This window comes from Chinchilla lanigera, unplaced genomic scaffold, assembly GCF_000276665.1.
Source record: "Chinchilla lanigera isolate Chin_1 unplaced genomic scaffold, ChiLan1.0 scaffold00042, whole genome shotgun sequence".
NCBI lineage: Eukaryota > Metazoa > Chordata > Mammalia > Rodentia > Chinchillidae > Chinchilla > Chinchilla lanigera.
The window spans coordinates 740,178-763,169 of NW_004955443.1; the positions used below are offsets into that span (position 1 = coordinate 740,178).

Below are 22,992 nucleotides of genomic sequence, written 5' to 3' on the forward strand. Positions count from 1 at the left end.
AACATACAGGCAAGTGAGACATATAGAACCTCAGATAGCTACAATCATGAAAGAACCCTTTTACTATACATCATAGTCAAAATCCCAGAAGTCCAACACCAATTGAATCATCAAAGCTGTTAGAGAAAAGCAATGAATCACTTATAAAGGTAAACCCATTAGAATTACAGCAGACTTCTCAACATAAACCTTAAAGACCAGAAGAGCTTGGAGTAAAGTATTTCAAACCCTAAAAGAAAACAACTTACAACTCAGACAGATAAATCCTGCAAAACTATCTTTAAAATTGATAGTGAAATAAAGTATTTCCATGGAAAGAACAACTTAAGAAATGAATGACCACCAAACTAGAAGCCCCCAAAATTCTCAAGAGTATCCTAGTCAGAAAGAATGAAGCTAATAATGCCGAAAGGTGTAATAGAATGAAGACACTAGGTGGGCTGAGCACTTAAGTAGAAGGGAAAAAAAGAGAACCAGCAGCAAAAAATAATGCAATTACTGGAATAAGCCAATACCTTTCAGCAATTACTTTCAATGTGAATTATCTCAGTTCTCCGGTCAAAAGACAGTTTTGCAGAATGTATCAAGAAACAAAATTGAATGTTATGTTGTATACAAGAAACATATTTTGACCTGTGCCCAAATTCAAAGACTAAAAATTGAAGGATAGAAAACAGTATTTCATGTAACATGAACCAAAACCATAAATGTAGTTATCCTATTTTCAGACGTAGTGGCTTCAATCCAAAACTTATCAGAAGAGGCAAAGAAGGTCATTACACATTGGTTAAGGGAACAATTCAATAGAAAGAAATATATATACATATATATATATAAAATATTATTCTATATATCTTACTTTGTAATATCATTTTATGTTATATAGATCTATATTATTATTCTATATGTAGGATATATATTTTAGTATATATATTATTATTCTATATATAGTCTATATATTCTATTCTGTATATATATCTCTATATATATCTATATCACTGGCACCCCAACTTCATAAAATAAACACCACTGGATACTAAAGACTGGGCCAGGGATATAGCTCTGTGGCACAGCATCTGCTTGGCAATTGCAAGATGCTGAGCTCAATTCCCAGTATCCAAAAAAAAAAGGTGGTGGACACTAAAGATCAAATAAACATCAACATAATTATAATGGGGGACTTCAATGTCCCTCTGTCACAAATAGACCAACTAGACACACAAAAAAATCAAATATCAGAATTGAACCAATTCTTCAAACAAATAGACTTAATAGAAATAGATATCTAGAGTGTTCAACTCAAGAACAATAGAAGACACATGCTTCTTAGTGGGACATGGATCTTTCTCCTTTCTCCAAAATAGACCACATAGTAGCTAATAAAGCATGCTTCCCTAAATGCAAAAGAATGAAAATTATCCCATGCACATTATCAGATCATTGTATAATGAAACTATAAATTAATGGCAGAAGACACCACAGAATTACTATGCGAACATATGGAAGTTAAACAATACACTTTTGAGTAATCAGAAGGTCACAGAAGAAATCAAGGAAAAGATTAGGCAGTTCCTAGAATTGAATGATAATGCTGCCACAACAAATCAGAACTTATAGCACACAATGAAACAAGTTCTAAGTGGGAAGTTTACAGCTTTGAGTGCCCACAGAGTGAGCCCAAATTATTAATCTAATGATGTACCTTAAGATCCTAGATAAACAAGATCAGTTCAAATCCAGAGCTAGTATGAGGAAAGAAAGCATAAAAATAAGAGCAGAAATCAATAAAATTGAGATTAAAATACAAAAAAATCAATAAATTGAAGAGTTATTTCTGTGAATGAATAAGCAAAAATTCATAGTTCAATAAGTTGGAGAATTCAGAAGAAATGAGTAGATTCCTGAATACATATGAATCACCAAAACTCAATCAAGAAGATTAAAAAACCCCAAATAATCCTACAGCAGGCTGTAAAATGGAAGCAATAATAACAAAACCTAACAACTAAGAAAATTCCATGTCCCCAGGGAGTCACTGCTGAATTATACAAGAGTTTCAGGAAAGATGTAATACCAGTAGGCCTCAAATTCTTTAATGAAATTGAAAAGGAAGGAATACTCCCAAAGTTTTTCCTGGAATGTGGCATTACCCTGATTACAAAACCAGAGAAGTATCCAACTGAAAAAGAGAACCATAGATCAGTCTCTTTAATGAATGTAGGAAAATCTTCAACAAGATACTGGCAAACAGAATGCAACAAATCACTGAAAAGATCATACATCATGAAAAATAGGCTTCATCTGAGGGATGCAAGGATAGTTCAACATACACAAATCAATAAATGTGATACACCACATAAACAGAAACATGGACAAAAATTACATGATCATCTCAGTGGGTGCAGAAAATCCTTTTGACAAATCCAACATCCATTCATAATAAAAACAAACAAAGAAACAACCAAAAAACATAAAACATGCAAACAAAACCCTGAACCAGGCATGGCGGGTCACAGCTGTAATCCTGGCACTTAGGAGGCTGAGGCAGGAAGATTGCCATGAGTTTGAAGCCAATCTGGGCTACTTAATGAGTTCAAGGTCAGCCTGGACTACATAGCAAGACCCTATCTCAAAAAACCAAACCAAACAAAACAAAAATCTCTGAAGAAAATAGATATACTAGGACCTTATGTCAATCTGATAAAGAGCCATTTATCACAAACCTGCTGTCAATATAACATTAAATGGGGAAAAATGGAAATCTTTCCCTCTAAAATCAGGAACAAGACCAAGATGTCTACTGTCACTACTTTTATTTAATATACTACTCAGAACATTAGCCAGAGCAATTAGGAAGAGGAAAAAAAAAGGGGATATGTATAGGAAAGAAAGAAGTCAAATTATCATTATTGGCAGAAAACATGATCCTTTACATAGACAACCCAAAGAATTCCACCAAAAGATGCCAAGAGTTAATAACCAAATTCAGCAATACAACAGGATACAAAATCATACAAAAATCAATAGCATTCCTCTACACCAATAATGAATTCACTGAAAAAGAAGTATAAGATTAGAGAAAATAATACCATTCATAATAGCATCAGAAAAATTAAATAATTAGAAAGTAACCTGACCAAGAAAGTGAAAGAACTCTAAAACTTAAACTACTTTACTTTGAAAAAGATGATTGAAAAGAACATCAGAAAATGAAGATATCCTTTGTTCCTGGATAGGCAGAACCAATAATGTCAAAATGGCCATACTTCTAAAATTTATGTACAGATTTAATGCAATACCAATAAAAAAAAACTCGTAAGATTCCTCACAATTCTAAAGTTCATATGAAACTAGAGGAGACCTAGAATATCAAAAAACAATCCTAGACAGCAACAGCAAAGCAGGGGTCACAACAACCCAGACTTCAAGTTATATTACAAAGCTATAGTTATAAAAACAGCATCATAGTGGTGCAAAAAAGAGACACACATGTGAATGGAGTGGAATACAGGCTGCAAAATCAACTTCAGGCACACTCAGCTATTTGATGTTTGGTGAAGAGGCCAAAACCATTCTGTAGATGAAAGATAGCTTCTTTAATAATTGGTGCTGAGAAAACTGGTGAAGGGGCCAAAACCATTCTGTAGAGGAAAGGTAGCTTCTTTAATAATTGGTGCTGAGAAAACTGGCTATCCACATGCAGAAGAGTGGATCTAGATCCATATCTCTCACAGTGTAGTAAAGTAACATCAAAATGGGTAAAATATCTACATGTTAAAACAGAAACACTTCATCTTCAATCTATTGGGAGATAAAATAAGTAAAACTCTTGAAGACATAGGCATAGGCAAGGATTTTCTGAACAGAATCGAAACTGCAGAAGAAATAACATCAAGAATCAACAAATGGGATCGTATCACTTAGCTTTAGCACAGCAAAGGGAACAACCAGCAAAGAGAAGAGATAACCTACAGAATGGAAAAAAATTTGCTAGCTATTCCTTGAATCATGGATAATTCAAGAACACACAAACAGCTTAAAAAAAAGATGAAATTCCCCCAAAATAAAAGATTCATCCCAAAAATTGGCAACTAAACTGAATAGACACTTCTCAAAATAAGAAGTACACATGGCCAATAAATATATAAAAATGTTTAACATTTCTGGCATTAAATATGTGCTTCTCAGATGAAGAAATACAACTGGCAAATAAATATATGAAAAAAATGTCCAACATCATTGGTTATTCAAGAGGTACAAATTAAAACAACACTAATAGTCCATCTCACCCCAGTAAGAATGGCTATCATTAAGAAATCAACCTATAACAAATGCTGGAGGGGCTGTAGAGAAAAAGGAACCCTTCTCCACTGTTGGTGGCAATGTAGATTGGTACAACCACTTTGGAAATCAGTCTGGAGATTCCTCAAAAAATTAGGATTAGAGGTCCCATTTAACCTATTCCACTTCTGGGTATTTTTCCAGAAGAATAAAAAACTTCATACCTCAGCAATATATGTGCACTCATGTTTATAGCAGCACAGTTTGTCATAGCAAAGTCTTGGAAACAACTGAAATGCCCATCAACTGAGGAATGGATAAAAAAATGTGGTATTTTTATACAATGAGATACTACTCAGCTATAAAGAAAGATAAATTTGAGGCTTTTATAGGTAACTGGATGCAACTACAATCCCTACTCATAAATGAAATAAATCATACCCACATTTATAAACATCGTATTGTCTCCCTAGTGTAAGAACCTGAAAAAGTCAATAAAATCTGAAAGGTACAATAGATATTGTGAAAGGGAAAGAAACTACTCAAAAGGAAGGAAAAACTGGGATACGGGAAAGGAGAAAAGAAAGAAAGAAGGGAAAAGTGTGTATGTACACACAACATAGCTAAAATAATTGTATTACTAATTTCTTGGTTTATTGAAAGGAACAATTAATGTTTAATTATTTGATCAATCTCGCATACCTATATCTGGTAATCTGAGCAACTACTTTGAAGATAACAATATGCAGTACAACAACCATTGTTGATTTCCTATTGTCTTGTTTTGAAATTCTGTATCATTTTTATTGTTTTTTGTGTTGTTTTATTTTTGTCTTTGTTTTTGTTATTGTGCTTTTGTTCTTTTCTCTTTAAAATAAAAAATAATTGAAAAACATTTCTGGCATTAGAGAAATGCAAATTAAAACAACACTGAGATTTCATCTTATTCCAGAAAGAATGGCCATCATCAAGAAGTGAGGTAACAAAAAATGCTGACATGTCTGTGGATAAAAAGAATCCTTTTATATTGTGGGTGGGAATTTAAACTATTACAACTATTATGAGAATCAGTATGTAGATTCTTCAAAAAACTAAAATGAATTCCATGGCAAGCGCAAGGTCGTGAGTTCGGTTCCCGGTACCGGAAAAAAAAAAAAAAAAAAAAAAAAAAGAATTCCATTCAACTCAGCCATTCCCCTCCTGTGTATCTTTTCCATAGAGTTACAGACATCATATTACAGTGCTACATAAATACCCACGTTTATCCCAGCACAATTTATAATAACCAAATCTTGGAAGTACCTATATGTCCATTAACAGGTGGTATTTATACACATTATACAGTGAGATAATACTGTGTCATAAAAAGGATAAATTTGACTCAGATGTGGGAAAATGGATGCACCTTGACACCATAATTTAAATGCAATGTCAGACATACAAGATTAAAAATCACATGATTTCTCTTATATGAGAAACTCAAAATATACAGAGCAACTACAAGATAGATAATCAAAAATAGGGAGATAGATCTTTAGCAAATGAGAAAAAGGCCAAGAAGTGGAGGGAGAGGGTTGAGAGGGAAGAGGAAGGGAACAAAAAAGAGTTGAGATGTGTTTCCTATATCAACTCTCCACAAGGAATGATCAAACATGTACTGTGTACTGCAAATATGTATTAATAAAAATGAAAATAATGAAAAAAAAAATTTCCCTCCTTCTCATTAAACCCTTACAAAGTAAAGAAACACATGCAATTCTTTGCCCTTCTGTATCTGCCTATAAAGTTCTTTAGAATTGTATTTTCTTCTCCCTGTCTTTTAGCCTATCTTCTCAAAACACAGTATTTCTCTTAAGTACACCTATCCCTTCCTCTAGTTAGTCAACTGTTTTCCTGAAAAGAAGACTGAAGAATATTTCTCAATTCATTCAGGATTGTCTGTGACTTCCTGAGATCAACTGATACTGTAGAAACAGAATGTTCAACAAACAAGCTTTTGGAATTGCCTTTTTTGGCCTTTGCATTTGCAGAAATTTTAATGAGTTGTTTTCCTACTTCATCCCAAGAAGACAGAGTGCACACTGAAAAAACTTTCTATTCTTTTTGATTTTGAACATAACCTACCACCTTTCTATGGCTGTAACCATGAATTAGGTCTCTAAAAATCTGGAGTTGGGACCATTTGGTTAATTACCAAATCCCAAGCAAGCTTAAGAATCTAGGATGTTTATGGCATATAATGTCCACATTCATTAAGGTTATTAGGATCCTGTACATGAGATATCTTCACTCTACCTATTTCCCTTCCCTTTCTCCTCCCCACTCACCCTTGGTGCTATGGACTTCTTCCCATCTGCAAGAGATCCATCCCCTTGTCTTCTAGTCTTCCTTTATTTTTCACTGAGTTTGTACTTTGCCTTACTTAAATGACAGATACTATATAGTGTTCAATCTTGTGTGTCTGACTTATTTCACTTAACATTATATTTTCCAGGTGCATCCATTTTCTTACAAGTGTCTCAAATTTGTCCTTCATAGCTGAGTAGTATTCCACTATATATAGCTTTCTTTATCCAATGATCTGTTGATGGGTACACAGACTGCTTCTAGCATTTAGCTATTATGGATTATGCTCCTATAGACACTGGTGTGCAACCATTGCTCTAATATTACGTTTTAAACTCTTTGGGGAAAATACATAGAATGAAATAGTTGGGCCATATGGAATTTCTAATTTTAGTTCTTTGAGAAATCTCGTGCTGATTTCCATAATGGTTGTACTAGTCACAGGATCCAAATAACCTCAATGAATTGCACATAATGTGCCAAAAGCAAGGACTAAGATTAATAATATGAACAAGGGGGAAAGAAGAGTCAGAAGAGGGAGAGAATGGGAGGGAAGAGGATTTCAAAAAAGAAACTCCCCAAGCTGCCTGTAAAATGTGTGTGTTGCAAACATGTACAGAAATAAAGAGCCTATGATGGTGGGCGGCTGGAGTGTGTGCACAGCCCCGTGACCAGGTGTTGGTGCGCCCAATGTCTGTTCCTTTGCATGCCCCTGAGTGTAGTTTAAAACAGCTTAATGGAATTTGTGGCAGCCTTTCTTTAAACCTATTCTCAGGCTGGCAAATAATGAAAACTAGAAGCTCACACATGTACTTTTTGAGAGCCAGCTGTTTAGTAGTTTCTCAGCTGTTTAGTAGTTTTCAGGCACCACACTTGGTCCTTTTTGGGATCTAAGAAAACTTGATCCCAACTCAACCTCAGCTGGAACACTGCTGCAGTTTTCCCGTGGAACTGCAGGAGCTGCAGAGACTGAAGTGTAATCGCCTTTATGGACACACTGGGTATGGGTCTACTAAATCTGAAAGCCTCATCCCTTTCCCGTTACATTTTTCTCTCCAAGTGCCACTCCTTGCTCTTTCTCAGAATTCCTGGTTTAATGTAGTAGGTGTTAGTTTGCTGGATGTAATAATTTATACCACTCGTCTTTATTGATATTAACATTGAAATTCAGTGTTTATGTTCAAGGTAGTCAAAATTAAAAGACACAGTGCATACTTTAAAAATTTTTCATTTCTCTTTGGAGAATAGGGGTAAACTCTAAGTTCTTATCAAAGACCTACTATTAGTTCTCTCCTATAAAAACTGAGGACTGTTCCTTTTACCCAGACTGCAAGGGTGACCACTCCTCTGTGTTCAACTGACGCTGGTCGAATGGCCCAAGTGTTGTGAAATGGGGTGATAGTACCTGAGGGATGTTAGCAAATAAGGTAGGAACTGGTGGTCACTGTGTGTGTGTGTGTGTGTGTGTGTGTGTGTGTGTGTGTGTGTAGGGATTCCTACGGGCTTTTATTAGGTGGCAGCCAGGCATGCCAGGCCCTGTAATGTGTCGGACAGTCATCACTGAAACTGTACTGCTCAAAATATCAGTTGTGTTATTTATCCTTGAGCTCCACCCTCTTCCAGCCACCCACACGTGCTTCGGACTCACTGGAATGCATATGCAAGGAGTACTGTGTTTTGCCTTTGTATGAAAGTGCACTCTGCGCTTATGGTTGCTTTGCTGCAGTCCTTCACATATGTTTCCTTTACTGTCCATCTCCCAGGGTGCGGGGTGTTGAAGTTGCCTGTGAGGAAGGATGTCAACTGCCTGAGGGCAGGAAATATGTCTTCCTCATCCTTATGTCCCGGGAGCACAGCTATGCGTAGAAAAGGTGATAAATAAGGTATTCAGGGAATAAAGCAAATTAGTGAGGTTTTAATGTGCAACTTTGACATGCTTTGTGATAGAAATCTCAACACATGATTTCTTTATTTCCAACTGGAATATCCATGAAACATAGCAAAGCATATGATGAATGCTGTTTGGAATTTATCTTTTTTCTAGCTGTTCAGAAATTGCTTCTTCATCTAACACATAAAATCCGTAGTTGTACTTTTTCACGGCAGGATTCGTTTCAGCAGGTAGGTTCAGTAGGTTAACTGTTTTCGACATCTGTTTATGTTTTACTTTGCATTGAAATGCTTGAAATGATTGTCATAGAGCATAAAATCCATTCTGTTTCATATACTTTCCCTGATTATTTTCAGCTGTAGAAAGTCAATATTTTAGGGCTCTACTCACTTTGCCAATCGCTTTCAATTTTAAAAGTCACAGCATTTCCATTGTTATCGGGTCTATGTCTGTGAGTCAATTAAGTCTCTAAGATTTGTACAAATTTGACAGCCTCCTTATGGCACATGAAAGATAGATTTGGCTTCAGTTTACAATATGTTAGACTCCAGTATATTAGAATCCAAAATCCTTTGGATGTTTCCCTAACTTCCTAAGAAAAGTAGTAACTTATAATCAGGATGCAAAATTTAAAATATTTCTATGAATAAAGAGCAAATATTTAATTTCCCAAGGAGTGGGTCACCCAACCCTCATTTTTTTCCCATAGCCTCCATTGTTTCAAAAAATATGTACTTAAAAATGACCTTTAAGGCTCTCCAGTATATTTAGAAAGAGTTCTGATATTGTATTTGCCTTTAAAGAAAATTTTAAGGTTTGTGTTTTCCATGAAATGATAACACTGACATATTTGAGATTGAGGGCAAAGTCATCTCAAAAAAGGAGGCAGGATTCTGTTTATCTCTCTTGTCGAGATAACAAAGAGCCTACAGTTTCTTTCCAAGATCATCTTCTGCAAGTATTACAGAAATGTGATCCTCCAACCTTGCTCTGAAGAAAATAAGGTTTATTCTAAGGCTGAAGGATTCTTCTGTTGCCTCTGAACACATTTCCCCACTAGAATAAAGATAATGATAACTTTCTTCCAGAGAAATAAATGAAGAAAACGCCAAGTCGTATGTTAGAGAGAAGTCAGGATTCTGAGAACTTTCTGAACTCGTAGGAAACATTAGTGACTGATTTTTTCCACTTTTCTTTTGATTTATTAATTTCACTTCATATTTGGTGTATCTGTTGTAGAAATAAGACTTTCATTTTCTTAGTCTCTTATTTGCAGATATAGGAATATACAGTAATTGTGATGAGGGATGACTTTATAAGACTTTATAAGTGGTGGAGGAAAAACTGCATAAATGCCTCTGAAATATGCCCATCTACTCTTCCGTATTTCAGACTTCAGCTGAGCAACGCCACCCTCAAGACAAAAACACCAAAACAACACACTGCCTGCATACTGGGTCATTATTATCTATGTAGTCTCTCTGTGAGGTTATTGCTGTGTCAGTGTTTAGTCTGCTTATTGAGCATTCATTCTGGGATGTATGAATGTGAAACTCGGCAGAAGATTATCTGGTGCTGTTGTTATTGTGTTAATTTTCAAAGGAGAAACTATGGGCAGGGTTGGCTTCCAGAACCAAATGTTCGGGTGTGAACTGAGTAATTTCATTTTGAGAGAGGGCATGAGTTTTTTGAACTTCAAATGCTTCAATTAAATGCCAGAAAATGGGATGAAAGGAGTTACTGAAAACCAGATGCTTGTTCTTTATGCCTCTTGGGACATCAAAAACAAACATCACAACAAAAGACATTTGGGTTTGGCATGTTTCACTAATGGATGGTTTTGAAGGCAGTTTGTTTATTGCTAGAATGGAGAACTAGTGTTATGGAGGACTGGCCGATGCCTGATTTTGGAAGTGTGTAAGTCCTTACAGAGTGGAAAGCGTGTAGTACTGGAATTTTTATTTTAAGTGAGGGATGATAACTGATTTATTTGTCCTTGGTGGACACAGAGTGCAGAAGAGTTAGAGAAACTTCTCAAGTACAGAAAAAACATTTTGGATCACATTGTAGAGTGATGGTGGTGCAGGAGAGAGCTCCTACCCAAGTATCCAGCAACAAGTGGAATCTCAGTGTCTGCCCTTTCTTAAGGCAGACATTTATATTATAATACACTCATGTATAGCAATGCAGGATCCCCACAGAGTTTCAAAGGAGTTTCTGCGTCCTGTCGGGCCAAATGGTCACAACTAGAGACCATACTCATAAGTGAAATAAACCAGACCTCCATGTGTAAGACACATATTGTCTCACTAGTGTAAGACCTGAAAGAGTGAATAACAACTAGGAGGTATGGTAGACACTGTGAAAAGAAAGGAAAAGCTCAAAAGTAAAGAGCAACTGGAGTGAGGGAAAAGAGGAAAGAAAGGAGGGGAAATTATGTGTGTATGTATATACGGGATAGCTAACACAGTTGTACTACTGACTTCTATCACTTTACTGAAAGGAACAGTTAATGATTAATTATTTGATCAATCTTGCATGTCTCTGTTTGTTTCCCTGAGAAACCGCTTTGAAGATATCAATAGGTAAAGCATTGTTAATTTCCTACCACTTTGCCTGTAACTCTGTATTGCTTGTATTGTTCATATGCTATTTTTATAAATGGATGTCTGTGTGTTAATATGTTTTCCTTCTTTTAGTTTTAAAGTAAATTTAAAAAATAGTAGGCGTGGCTTCCATAGCTCTGCAGGCTACTCCTAGCTCTGCTGAATGAGCAGAGTGTGAATGCGTTTGCAGTTCATTTTCCTTCCTAAAGAACTAGGGTGGTAAATTTGTCTCTGACCAACACTTAGTGCTGCTTTTGGATTAGTTTTCCTTTTTAATATTGTAAGCAATTTCTTTCGTGGTTGAGGGGAGATAGTCTTTAAGTTGTGCCATAACTTTGCATATAACCCTGTTTCCTATTTTCATTTGGCTTTGTGACACTATAAACTTTAAAGTAATAAATAATTTTCGGTAAATTACCAGGTGAGTGAATGAATTAAGACTACATTGGGCTAATAACATTTGTGCACCTAAAACTGAGGCTGTGTTGACTAAGTATTCTGTATTAACTAAATTTACATGAATTTATGGTTGTATTTAATAAAGTAATGATTTTGGTATCTAACAGTATTTATGGTATAATGACACATTATGCAAGTAGAATTAACATTTGCATTTCAAATTAATCTGCTAATCAGAAACCATTTATTTGCTGCCTCAAGTTTACCTGACTTTGATGGTAATTTAAACAAATCCTATTTTTAAATAAAAGTATCAATATCAAAGTACCAAAGTATCAAAAGTATCTCTATTTCTGATGATGTCCTTTGAGAAATAGCAAGCTGATGTTAGTTCTTTTGTAAGTAGCTTTGGGTAAATATTATCACTTCCAGAGACAGTGTAGACTAAGGGTAACCTATGTTTAGGAAAACCAGGGAATGATTAGGGAATAGGTTTTTTTTTCAAATAACACCTTTTATCCTTCATTGTGAATCTGTTTTTGAAATAAAAGGATAGAATATTCTGTAAAATAGATATATATTATGTTTCAGTTCCTTTATCTGATATTGTTTTAGACCTTTGAGCAGACACCTTTTTTTTTTTGTTTGTTTGTTTTTGTTTTTTTTTTCTTCCAGTACCAGGAATTGAACTCATGACCTTGCGCTTGCCAGGCAGGCGCTGTGCTGCTGAGCTAAATCCCTGGGCCCCAGATACCTTGTTTATATATAGGATGATTCTTGAAGAATTGCTCAAAAGAAACAGAAGTATAGGTTTTTGACTTATTTATATGAGTTTAAACCTCTCTTTGCCTTAATCTTTACTATTAAAATGACATTTCTTACAGTGTTTTACTAAGCTGGATGAGATCTATATCATGGAAAGTTGACAGCTGGGGTAAGGTTATATATGCCATTCTCAGGGCAAAATATTTTAAACAACAGAAATTGTCAAAGATTTCATGTCCAGGACTGGGGATATAGCTCAATGGCATAAGCACTTGCCTGGCTAGCCTGAGGTCGTGAGTTCGATTCCCGGTACCAAAAAAAAAAAAAAAAAGATTTCATGTCCAAAAATTCCAAGTCATTATCAGGCAAAGTTTAAATTTAATTTTTGATAAATTGCTTCTTTTAATTTCTTCAGATAATAAAGAAGAGAATAGTCCTGTAATTAAATGTTTCAGGTAATTACATTTTATTAGAGAATTATCTTATGAGTTTTTAAAAGGTTAATTTAAAATATGGCATCTAGAAAGAAACTTAAGGATATCACAGACAGGCCATTTCCAAAACGTGTGTTCTGGTGCAGCTTTTGTAAGTTTTTAGTCCCTCTTTATCCAATAACTAGTCTGAGAAGATGCGCAGAACCATGGAGGCTCCGGAAAAGATCTGCTTCTTTCCCTCCAAGGGAAGGACACACACAGAAGAGTGGGTGGTCTCAAAACTTACATTTGGAGATATAAGGTGTGGAGCCTCATAAGGTTTGGGGAATGTGGAATCATATTTATGTGACTGAGTAAGCAAGAGTTTAGTCTGCCTTCATAGAGACAAAGCTAGAAAGTGAAGAGCACATTTTAGAATGACACTATGGAATCTCTAGTCATGTACAGGATTTTAGAAAAGAGAACAACTGAATAGGGCTTTAACTTTTTTGTTTATCACGTTGAATAATTGTTATTTCATCATTTACAAAAAGCCTCAAAATCCTCATCTGTAATTGTATATAATAATAACACCCACCTAATAGAGGTATTAGAAGGGTTAAGAGCATTTCCATATATACAAAGTATTTAGAGAAACGCTTGGCCCATAGAAATGTTATTACGGTTTTTCTAATTCCAGCTTATAGGGAAGAGGAAGAGGACTAGAAGGACAGTACTCTCTTCTTGATACACTTTCTGGAAGTTACCTTTATTTCTACTAGTTTCATCCCAGAATCAGAAATTTATCCATGCAGTCTCATGTAGCTGCAAGACTGGCAAATGTAGTCTTTATTTTAGGTAATTATTAAAATTTGGCCTAGCCAAAATTTACATTGTGTTTCCAAGATCAAAGGAGAGAATAGATACTGGGGGCCAGGTAGTCTCTGTCACATGCCAGAAATTTAGATGGAATAAAGAGTAATTACTTCTATCTGGATGATGATGGAAGGCTTTTTGAGTGAGCTGAAATATGAGCTATTATCTTTAAAGATTTGGACTTACAGGGATGGGAGTGGGAGAAATAAGCAATTAAAGACTTTCCAAATTGTGCGTTGTTGAACTCCAAGTGGCTACAGAGATTCATGGGACACTGATAGATATTTTAAAACTTCAAAGAAAAAAATGCAGTGACAGTTTACATTTCTTGGTCATCCAGTGATACTAGCTTGAGATGGTTCACACTTGCAAGATTAGTGCATGCTATGTTCCTTTTGATATTTTTCTGGCTTCACAAAGCCAGGCTCTTGGGGGTTGAAGTGAAAAAATACTATTAAATGTCCATATGAAGCAGATGATGTGAAGTGGGGGTGTGCTGTTTGATTCCAAGGATTGAAGAGTTGTGCAGTACCTAACAGGTGCACCCATAGCATTAGTATTCAACTGTGGCATTTAAGAATGATGTGAAAATATTTTTATTCCAATTTATGAGTAGTGTCTCTAAAACTGACTACTAAGATTTTAGGACATAAATGGTTATAAAACTGTTGGACCAAACTACTTAAGAAGTACTTGTTAGACTTCTTTTAGCCTGTAGTTACTATAAAAAAAGTTATGAAGATACTGAAGGTGGTGTGAAGCAAAAATATCGGGGAACCTCTAATCCATGAGGCTAAAAGAATTATAAAGTCATTCCTTTTACAGTGCCAATGGAGAAGGTATTTCAAAATTTTTGTCCATAATGAAATCCACTAAAACGTATTTTGTACAACAAATTTTCATAATTAATTTCAAAGCTCATAATAGGAAGTGTGTGTGTAATTTATAGTAATAGTCCTAATAAGAACTAATTTATTAATTATAGTATATTTCCATAAAAGGATTAAAGTGTGATATTTTCTATATTGAACTATCTCAGTTATAATATTGTGATGTGATTTAAAAAACTCTTCTGCCAAATACACTTTGTTCTCCTAGGAGTTTTGGATGATACAAGAATATTAACTTTAAGACACTCATCCTTAAAAAGAAGTTACTTGCACAATTATGTACAGAGTAGTTTTGGTTAGGTGATTTAGGGCCAGGGATAGAGCTCAGCAGCACAGTGCCTGCCTGGCAAATGCAACATCCTGAGTTCGATTCCCAGTACCAAAAAAAAAAAAAAAAAAATGGTTAGATGATTTAAGTTACTCCTATTCGATAGATGTTAATTCCCTCCTGACTTCCAGTGCTGTTGCAGACACTGGGCAAAAAAACTGAGAAACCACAGGAAGACAGTGCTTAAAGGAAGAAATGGCTACCTGAGAATCTGACCTCTCAAATGATGCCAAGATGTCATTACAATGAAGGTTGAAAATGTCATTTGGATATAACAACAAGGAAGTCATTGTTGACCGTAGCAAAAGTTCTCTTGTGCAGAGACAAAAGTAGGTAAGAAAAACTACTGGTCATGGTATAACAGTTAGTAAGGAAATGTGGACAATAGATTATCAACAACTCAGTGCATTTTCAATGGGAAAGGAGAGATAGCACTGGCTGAAGTGGGTATCAAGCTTGAAAATGGAGTAAAAACAACCAGAGGCTTCAGCTGTTAAGCTTGATAAAAAGCTGATGGCAATGGTATGGGAAGGAGGAAAGAATGATAAAAGAGAGAGAGAAAGAAAATGATGAAAGGGAAAGAAAAGAAAGAAAAAAGAGATTAGATATATGATTAAAAGGAGATGATAAGACTCCTGTAAAGGGCGGACACTGAGTTTGTAGGTAAGTGGAAGAATTAGCTTATGGGCAGCTTCTCTGCTGTAACAGAGAAGGGTGCAGCCCTGAGCAGCAGCGGGATTAGCCTTGGGAAGGTGAATCTATCTCCCTTTGATGGTTTTAAAGTAAGAATTGAGGTGAATCCTGTCCTGAGAGTAAGAGCAGAAGAAAGTTTGAAAAGGAAAAAAGTTTTAAATCAGCAATTACATAATCCTATTGGGTGACTTTTTATAGCCACATTCAACTCTCTAATTGTAGAAACAGAGTAGATTGTTCTATTGATCTAGTGTTGACTTTTACCAGATGAAAGACAGGTGAGAGAAAAATTTACAGGACTGAGGTGGTTCAGGGTAGTAGCTCCAATGGCATTGAAATGAAGGTGCAGCAAATATTCAGGGAATTGAAAAAGGAGAAAGTTGATTGGAAGAAGATTCAAAGGGCCAATGAACAGCAAATTCCTAGAGAGTCAGAGGATAGTTGTGAAATTAGTTGAATCTGCAAGCTAAGAGGCAAATACAATAGAGTTAAGAACATAGAAGACAGAAATGAGAGGGCCTCCTAGGAGTACTAAACTGAGTTAAGAACATATCCTGTTTAGGTAGATGGTGTTATTATGTGTCATATAAATTAACATGGTAGGTTTTAAAGTAAATGCAGCTCTTAAGATAAAAGTAAATTTTGCCAACAGAATTAGCAAAGTGTGAGAATGACATGCATTGTGATATGGCAGGTCTGATTAGATGCTGTGCCTCTGGTCAGTTTAGTTTCAAAGATGTGGACAGTAGATTTGGGAGGAGGAATGCCTGGAGACAGGATTGCTCAGACTTCACTGAAACAGAGATTAAGACTGTTCTATTAGTTTTTTCTCATCTGGCATTTCTCACTGGACAGTAAATCTGTCTGAGTGGCTTGTGTTCAGAGAAGCCTCAAAGGACTTCTGAATAAAGCAGCGTTTGCCGCAACAGTCCCCAGTGGTTATGAGTGCAAGAAGAAAGCTTTGCAATTAAGGAGAGAGTGCTGAAATACTGAATTTCTTCTGAGTATTTCTTCCTTTTCTCCCTTAAAAAACAGCCAGTTTCCTAGTCCTTGGAGAAAATATTTGGACTAACCGTGAGTGTGGTTTCTGGAGATGAAGTACTTTTCAATGTACATGAGCTATTCATGTGAGGCTCTAGCACTTTCTCCGCTGACTCTTGTTTTATGGATGCTAAATGGAATGTGCTTTGTCACAGGATTCCAGGTAGCAAGAACCACTGGCACCCAGGAAAGTTATCCCCACGATTCTTCTGGGAGCACTGTAATGAAGAAATTTCTTCTATTATGTAGGAATGCAAGGAAGTTCATATTCCTTACCCCTCTGGATATATTTTAAACAAAGGTACTTTGTCAGGGGTGCTTTTCTCAGAATTATGGCTGGTTCAAGTGTTTCTCTCTCTATGGTGTCTTGTCTGATCAGTCAGCAGGAAATCATATTCTTCTTTTGAATTCCTGTAGCGCTTTAGCTATGAGTCTTGTGGTGTCTATCATTTGCTACCTTGAAATATAGTTATTTATGCTCACATCTTGTTTCTCTGTTAAGACTGTGAGCTTAAAGGAATAATTGGTTTGAAATCACTGTTATGTCCATTACTATATTTATTATAATTATTAAGCATTCAGTTGTTGAGTGAATGAAGCTGAGCAAATGAAATTGATTCTGCCACATTCTCTGTTGGCCTATAGACCCATAATTGTCTCTGTTTTCACCAACACATGTTATCTACAAGCCTGAAAGAGTACCTCCCATCAGCGCTGGTGCTGTAGTCAGTGTGCTATCCCATATCATACTGTTCCAGGGCCACATCTTCCTGAAGGTCGCTTGTAAATTAACTATGAATGATCTCACATTAGCTGGTTGCCTAAACCTCTGGTACCACTTTGTTTGTAACTCTGTATTGTCTGTACTGTTCTTTTGCTATTTTGTAAAAGGTTGTCTGTCTGTTAATGTTTTCCTCCTTTTATTTTTAAAATAAAAAAATAAATAAACCTCTGGTACAGAGGAAATGGGTCAGTAAATACATGAAAATAGGAAAATAAATCTCATGCAAATAAACACCATACATTCTTTGAAGTAATTTTTTTGTGGAGAAGTCTTAAAATTACAGAAGATGTTATTTCATACATTGCACGTAATGGATGCAACATACAATATGTTTTACTGAACAAGAGTTGATTCTGATGGAGGTAAAATAAAGCAGAATGGGAGGGTCACCTGTGTCTTGTAACTTGGAAGAACCCATCAAAGCTGCCTTTCATTTCTGTGGGAAATGATCACAGACTTGTTAGGAAGTGCTTATATTGTCAGAACACATCCTTGATTATGATAAGGCCTAGTATCAAAGGTCATCCATTATTTCAAAGGTAGATATTTACCTCAGAGGAAGAACTACCAAAACCTTGTAAAGGATAGCATTGGCTGATGATGCAGTGGAGAGTCTCTGGAATAGTGGAGTGTCTGTGAATACAGCATAGAGGTCAGGAGAGAACTAATTTGGAGGTATGGAAAGGGAAGATTTGCTTTGGCTTTAGATATATTGAGAAAAGGATCTGCTAACCATAAGACACTGGAAAAATATGGTATAACTTGAAAGAAAGAGCAGGACTCAAGAGAAGTTTGAAGATACTTGCATGGAGGTTATAGTTCAAGCTCTAAAACAGAAGGAAAAGTGCAGAGTCAGAAGTTTAAGAAAGAATCATGGGAAATGTTTTCACTAAGGGGACCAAAGGAGTACTGTACAGTGACTCAAAACACTTTTGGTATGATCTCAGGCTTTGCTGAAAAAAGTCACTGGCCTTTGCTAGATGTTTTTAATAAATAAATTCCCAGACATTGTTTCTGGCAAAGGATTGAACTAAACACATTTAAAGCGTTTGACAACAGTAAATTTATCTGAACAATCCTGTGTTGCCTCATGGTCCACTCACAGTGGAGGGGCTCAGGGACAGTGTGCACTTCTGAGCATGTCCTCAGAGATGTTAATGTTTAACTGGCAAACAGACAATGTCCACTGTCCAGTTTGTCACTAAGTATATGGTCAGTAACAGTTAATCTTGCTGAATTATTAATGACTGAAAACGTATTGTGTCCAGATTCATGCCAATTTGGGTTAGGACTAATGAGACAAATAAGAATGACGGGTGGTTAATGTCCATTCTTTACCTACTCACCAATATTTTATTTCTATATGGGCCAGTCTTCGCTTACAGCTCTGGTTCAGGGTAAGTTCTCACCATGGTGATTAATAGCTCTTTGGAATAATACAAAACCAATAAATAAGCTAAAAAATCAGGCTGAAATACCATTAGAAGTTTGTTTACTATCGAAAAATGTTTCAAAAGTAGATCTGTTGGTTTGTTTGTTAGTGTGATTTGTGACTATTCTTATTTCACACCCTTAAGTACATGCAGTAAAATGTCTCAGGAATGTTGCCACTCTGAATGGATAACTGTAGTCTAGAATTCATACCATGCATTGCATTGCTCTGTAATATTAAAACCATGTTTCATTTTCTTCTCTTCCTTTAGGTCTTGGGAGCTGATGATAATAACATGGGTGATGGCTGCTCTCAAAAGCTGGCGACTGTTAACCTTCTCCGCTTCCTTTTGCTGGTGCTGATTCCGTGCATCTGTGCTCTGGTTGTTCTCCTGGTGATCTTGCTCTCTTTTGTTGGTGGGTAATATCATTATTTAAGAACATGAAATCAAAATTAAAATTAGCATGGTTTATAATGGTGATTACTACTTACTCGAGTTAAATTAAAATGTCAGATAATAAGAGAATTAGCTGTGGGGCTGTCTTAGGCAAATATGACATTTCAGCCATTGTAATCACTCTTCTGGAGACTGTTATTAATATTGAGGCACTTTGAAAGTCCATGCAAACTCAAGAAGAGTTAGCTTAGTCCTTCTTGTTTGAATGGCCAATAAATATGTGAAAAATGCTAAATATCTTTAGCCATCAGGAAAATACCAATAAAAACCACAAAGACATTCTTCTTATCTCAGTCAGAATGGTTATTACCAGAAAAAAAATAATAAATGTTGGTAAGGATGTGGGGAAAAATGAACCCTTATACATTTCTGGTGAAAATGTAAATTAGTGCAGCTATCATGGAACACAGTATGGAAGTTCTTCAAAAAGGTCAAAATAGTACTGCCATGTAATCTAGAAATATCACTCCTGGTATCTAGCCAAAGGAAATGAGGTCAGCATCAAAAGAGATACTGCATACTTGTTTACTGCAGCACTGTTCACAATAGCCAAGTTATGGAATCAGCCTACGTGCCCATCGACAGATGAATGGATAAAGAAAATAACACACACTCATACACACACACACAATGGAGCATTATTCACCCATAAAGAAGAATGAAATCATGTAATTTATAGGACATGTTAAATGAAATAAGCCAGGCACAGAAAGATAAGTATCACATGTTTACTTTTAAACATGGGAATTTAAAAAAGATCACTTAAAAGAAGGGTATCTGTTAGTGACGGGGAAGGGAACTGGGTAGAAGAAAGTGAGAGATAGGTAAGAGGGCAGAAAGGAAGGTGGATATGATCAAAACACAATATATGCATGCATGGAAATAGATTTTACAGTAAAACTCATTATTTTGTACAACAAATGTGTTAATAAATGTAATAATAAAAACTAGTCCTTCGGTCTTATGGTTGAGAGGAAAAAATGATTATCATACAGGATGATACATAATGAAGATAGAATTATATAAAGGTGCTTTGGGGGAAGTCAGATAAGCCTTTACTAGAGGTTAGGACTTTAATTTTTGTTACTAAGCTGACAGACATATTGTTAGAAGGCAGTAGTTCAGGGTTACATTTGGCAGGAGAAATAAGCACAAAGCAAAACTACATGACAGAAGGAGATGGGCTTAGGGAACTGGGTAAAAATTCAGCATTTGTAGGAATGCGTGGCTTATTGATAAAGTCCAAATAACTTGAGGTCTTGCACATCATAGTAAGAGGTTTGGGCTTTAGCATCCATCTGTGACTGGTTTTCAAATTCGATCCCATGAAACCAAGGTTTTGAAGAGGAAGCTCAGGATTGACCAATGTTTGCTTTAACTTTCATTTTTAAAAACAGATTTTAAAGACACACTCTAAATATTATATACCAAAGTTTCATCAGGCAGAAATCAGCAACCATGTAACATGCATGACAGGTTAATTTACTTGTATATGCATCTTACAGTCTCTTTTAAATTAACAAGAGTCTAAGATTAAAACAACTGTGGGGAAGAAACAATAATTACCATTGGTGGCTACCTAGTGATATGAATCAGGATTCTTTAGATGCATGCAATCAGTAAGATAAATAAATGACAAAGTGATGATCTAATTCCATTGCTAATGATTTTGAATTTTTTATTTTATTGTAACTACCTATTATATTCTCATTTATTGGTTTCTATACATTTAAAACTTACAAAGTAAGTTGATCGTAATAAAATATGATTCCTATTTATTGTGGATATTAGAATTTTGCATGATATTTTGAAAATAATACAGTTCTCCCTCCATGTACACGGGAGATGGGTTCTAAGACTTCCTTTGGATACCAAAGTCCACAGATGCTTAAGTCTCTGAAATAAAATGATATAGTATTTGCATATAAACTATGCACATTCTCTCAAAATAATCTCTAGATTCCTTATAATGCTTAATGCAATGTAAACAGTGTGTAAATAGTTGTTATAATACCTAGGGAATAACAAAAAGAAAGTCAGTACATGTTCAGTATAGATGAAATGGTTTTTGCTCTCAATACTTTCCATTTGTGGTTGGTTGAATCTGTGAATATGGAGGGAGGACTGTACTTATTTGTACAAAAAATGATTGAAAAATCGCTGCTATGGGAGGTGAGTTACCACTGGAAGATCTTTCCAAGAGAGGAGAAATCTGACCATATTTGTATGTGCAAAAAGCAATAGAACTACATACTATACGGAATTGGAGTCAAAAAGAAAGAAAAGTAGGGAGACAAGTTTGCTATGCTGGCTAAGTGAAAAGTGATGCAAGTTTGAAATAAGGCATCAAATCAACAGGAATCATATTGATGGATTTTGGTGAGGAAGAGGAGAAAAAAATCAATGCTGAGTCCTGGATTTTGGGCTTCAGTAGCCAGGTGATTCTGGTGGCATCTCTGAGTGTGGAAAGTAAAGTGGCAGAGTGTGGTGCGGGCCGAGGGAGGGCACATGGAGTTTTGGTTTGTAGAGTTAGAGGTCTGTGCAACATGCTGAAAATGCATTTGTCTTGAACAGTTCAACAGTGCAGACTGGGCCAGGACAGGAACTCCGACATGTTGCCTTCCGAAGGGAATTTAAAGAGAAACTGAGGTGATAGGTGTTACTTGGTTTAGGTGTCATCTCAGAATTTAACTCCCAGGCCACTGTTACGGGTCTGGAGCTAGAGACACCCAAAGAGAAGCTGAGACGGGAGCTCCGACTGCAATTACAGATATGGGGGTCTCAGTGGAAGCAGAAGCAGCAGGAGTCATTAAACTGTAAAGACAAAATGTACTGAGTAAGAGCTAGCAAAGCAATGGAGGATGCGAGGGTGTAATGGTAGACACAGAAAGAAGGGGCAGCAGGAGAAACAGGAAGAACGGTCAGAGAAGAAGGAAAAGGCTGGGGAATCTGGGGTTCATGGATGTCAGGGAAGGTGAGACACAGAGGTCAGAGAGTGACCAAGAGGCCCAGGACGGATGAACTGCCTGAGCCGCCGCGCCTGTCTTTGCTCTCAGTGCCTCTCACCAGTTGCTTGTTCTGTGCCTTGGTCAGAGTTTGTAGTTAACCGTCTCTGGAAAGATCCGACTGATAGCAGCTTCATTTTGAAAAGTTCAGCTTCTCGTGGAACACAGACCGCTGTTTGACAAACACCAGGAGTATTTCCTTTCATTCTCAAGAGCTCATGCAGATATGAACTTAAAACACATTCTTAAGTGCCTCAGTGCTTAGCAGCTTCTGAGACTGAGAGCAGAGGGGGCAATGGTATTAAAACAATGGTTTAAGTTGGTTATTTTTACTTGTTAAATTTTAAAGAACAATTTTTACTGCTTTATTGAGATTTAATTTTTATACTATACAATTCCACCACTTAAAGTATGTGATTGAGTGACTTCTAGTATGTATTTACCAACAGGTGTAATCATTACCGCAGTCAGTTTTAGAACATTTTCATCAGCTCAGAAAGAAATCCTGCACCCTTTAGCTACCACTGCCTTTCTTCCCGTCTCCTGACCCCAGCTTTAAATAACCATAAACTATTTTCTATCTCTATAGATTGCCCTATGTTAGACATTTTGTATGACCATCTGTGATCTTTTGTGACTGGCTTCTTTTACTTAGGATAATGTTCTTAAGGTTCATCCAAGTTATAGTGTGTATCAGTATTTCCTTCTTTTTGATGTCTGAATAATATTCCATTGTATAGATGTAACACTGTTTATCTATTCCTCAATTGATGGACATTTCGGTT

The 22,992-nt window shown here is 36.0% G+C and overlaps 1 protein-coding gene across 3 annotated transcripts in view; it reads left to right on the plus strand.

Moving 5' to 3' along the window:
* The window catches only part of Corin (corin, serine peptidase), a 248,946-nt gene that overhangs the window by 18,523 nt on the left and 207,431 nt on the right, over positions 1 to 22,992 (plus strand). Inside the window, exons 2-4 of one of the 3 annotated variants that reach the window (XM_013518122.1) lie at positions 14,927 to 15,128; positions 16,685 to 16,830; positions 19,017 to 19,161. In XM_013518122.1, coding sequence (XP_013373576.1) covers positions 19,041 to 19,161 — 121 coding nt within the window. In that variant the 5' untranslated portion in view covers positions 14,927 to 15,128; positions 16,685 to 16,830; positions 19,017 to 19,040. Of the gene's footprint in view, positions 1 to 14,879; positions 15,129 to 16,684; positions 16,831 to 19,016; positions 19,162 to 22,992 lie in introns of those variants that run through there. The other 2 variants (XM_013518121.1, XM_005391890.2) reach the window with 2 other exon arrangements.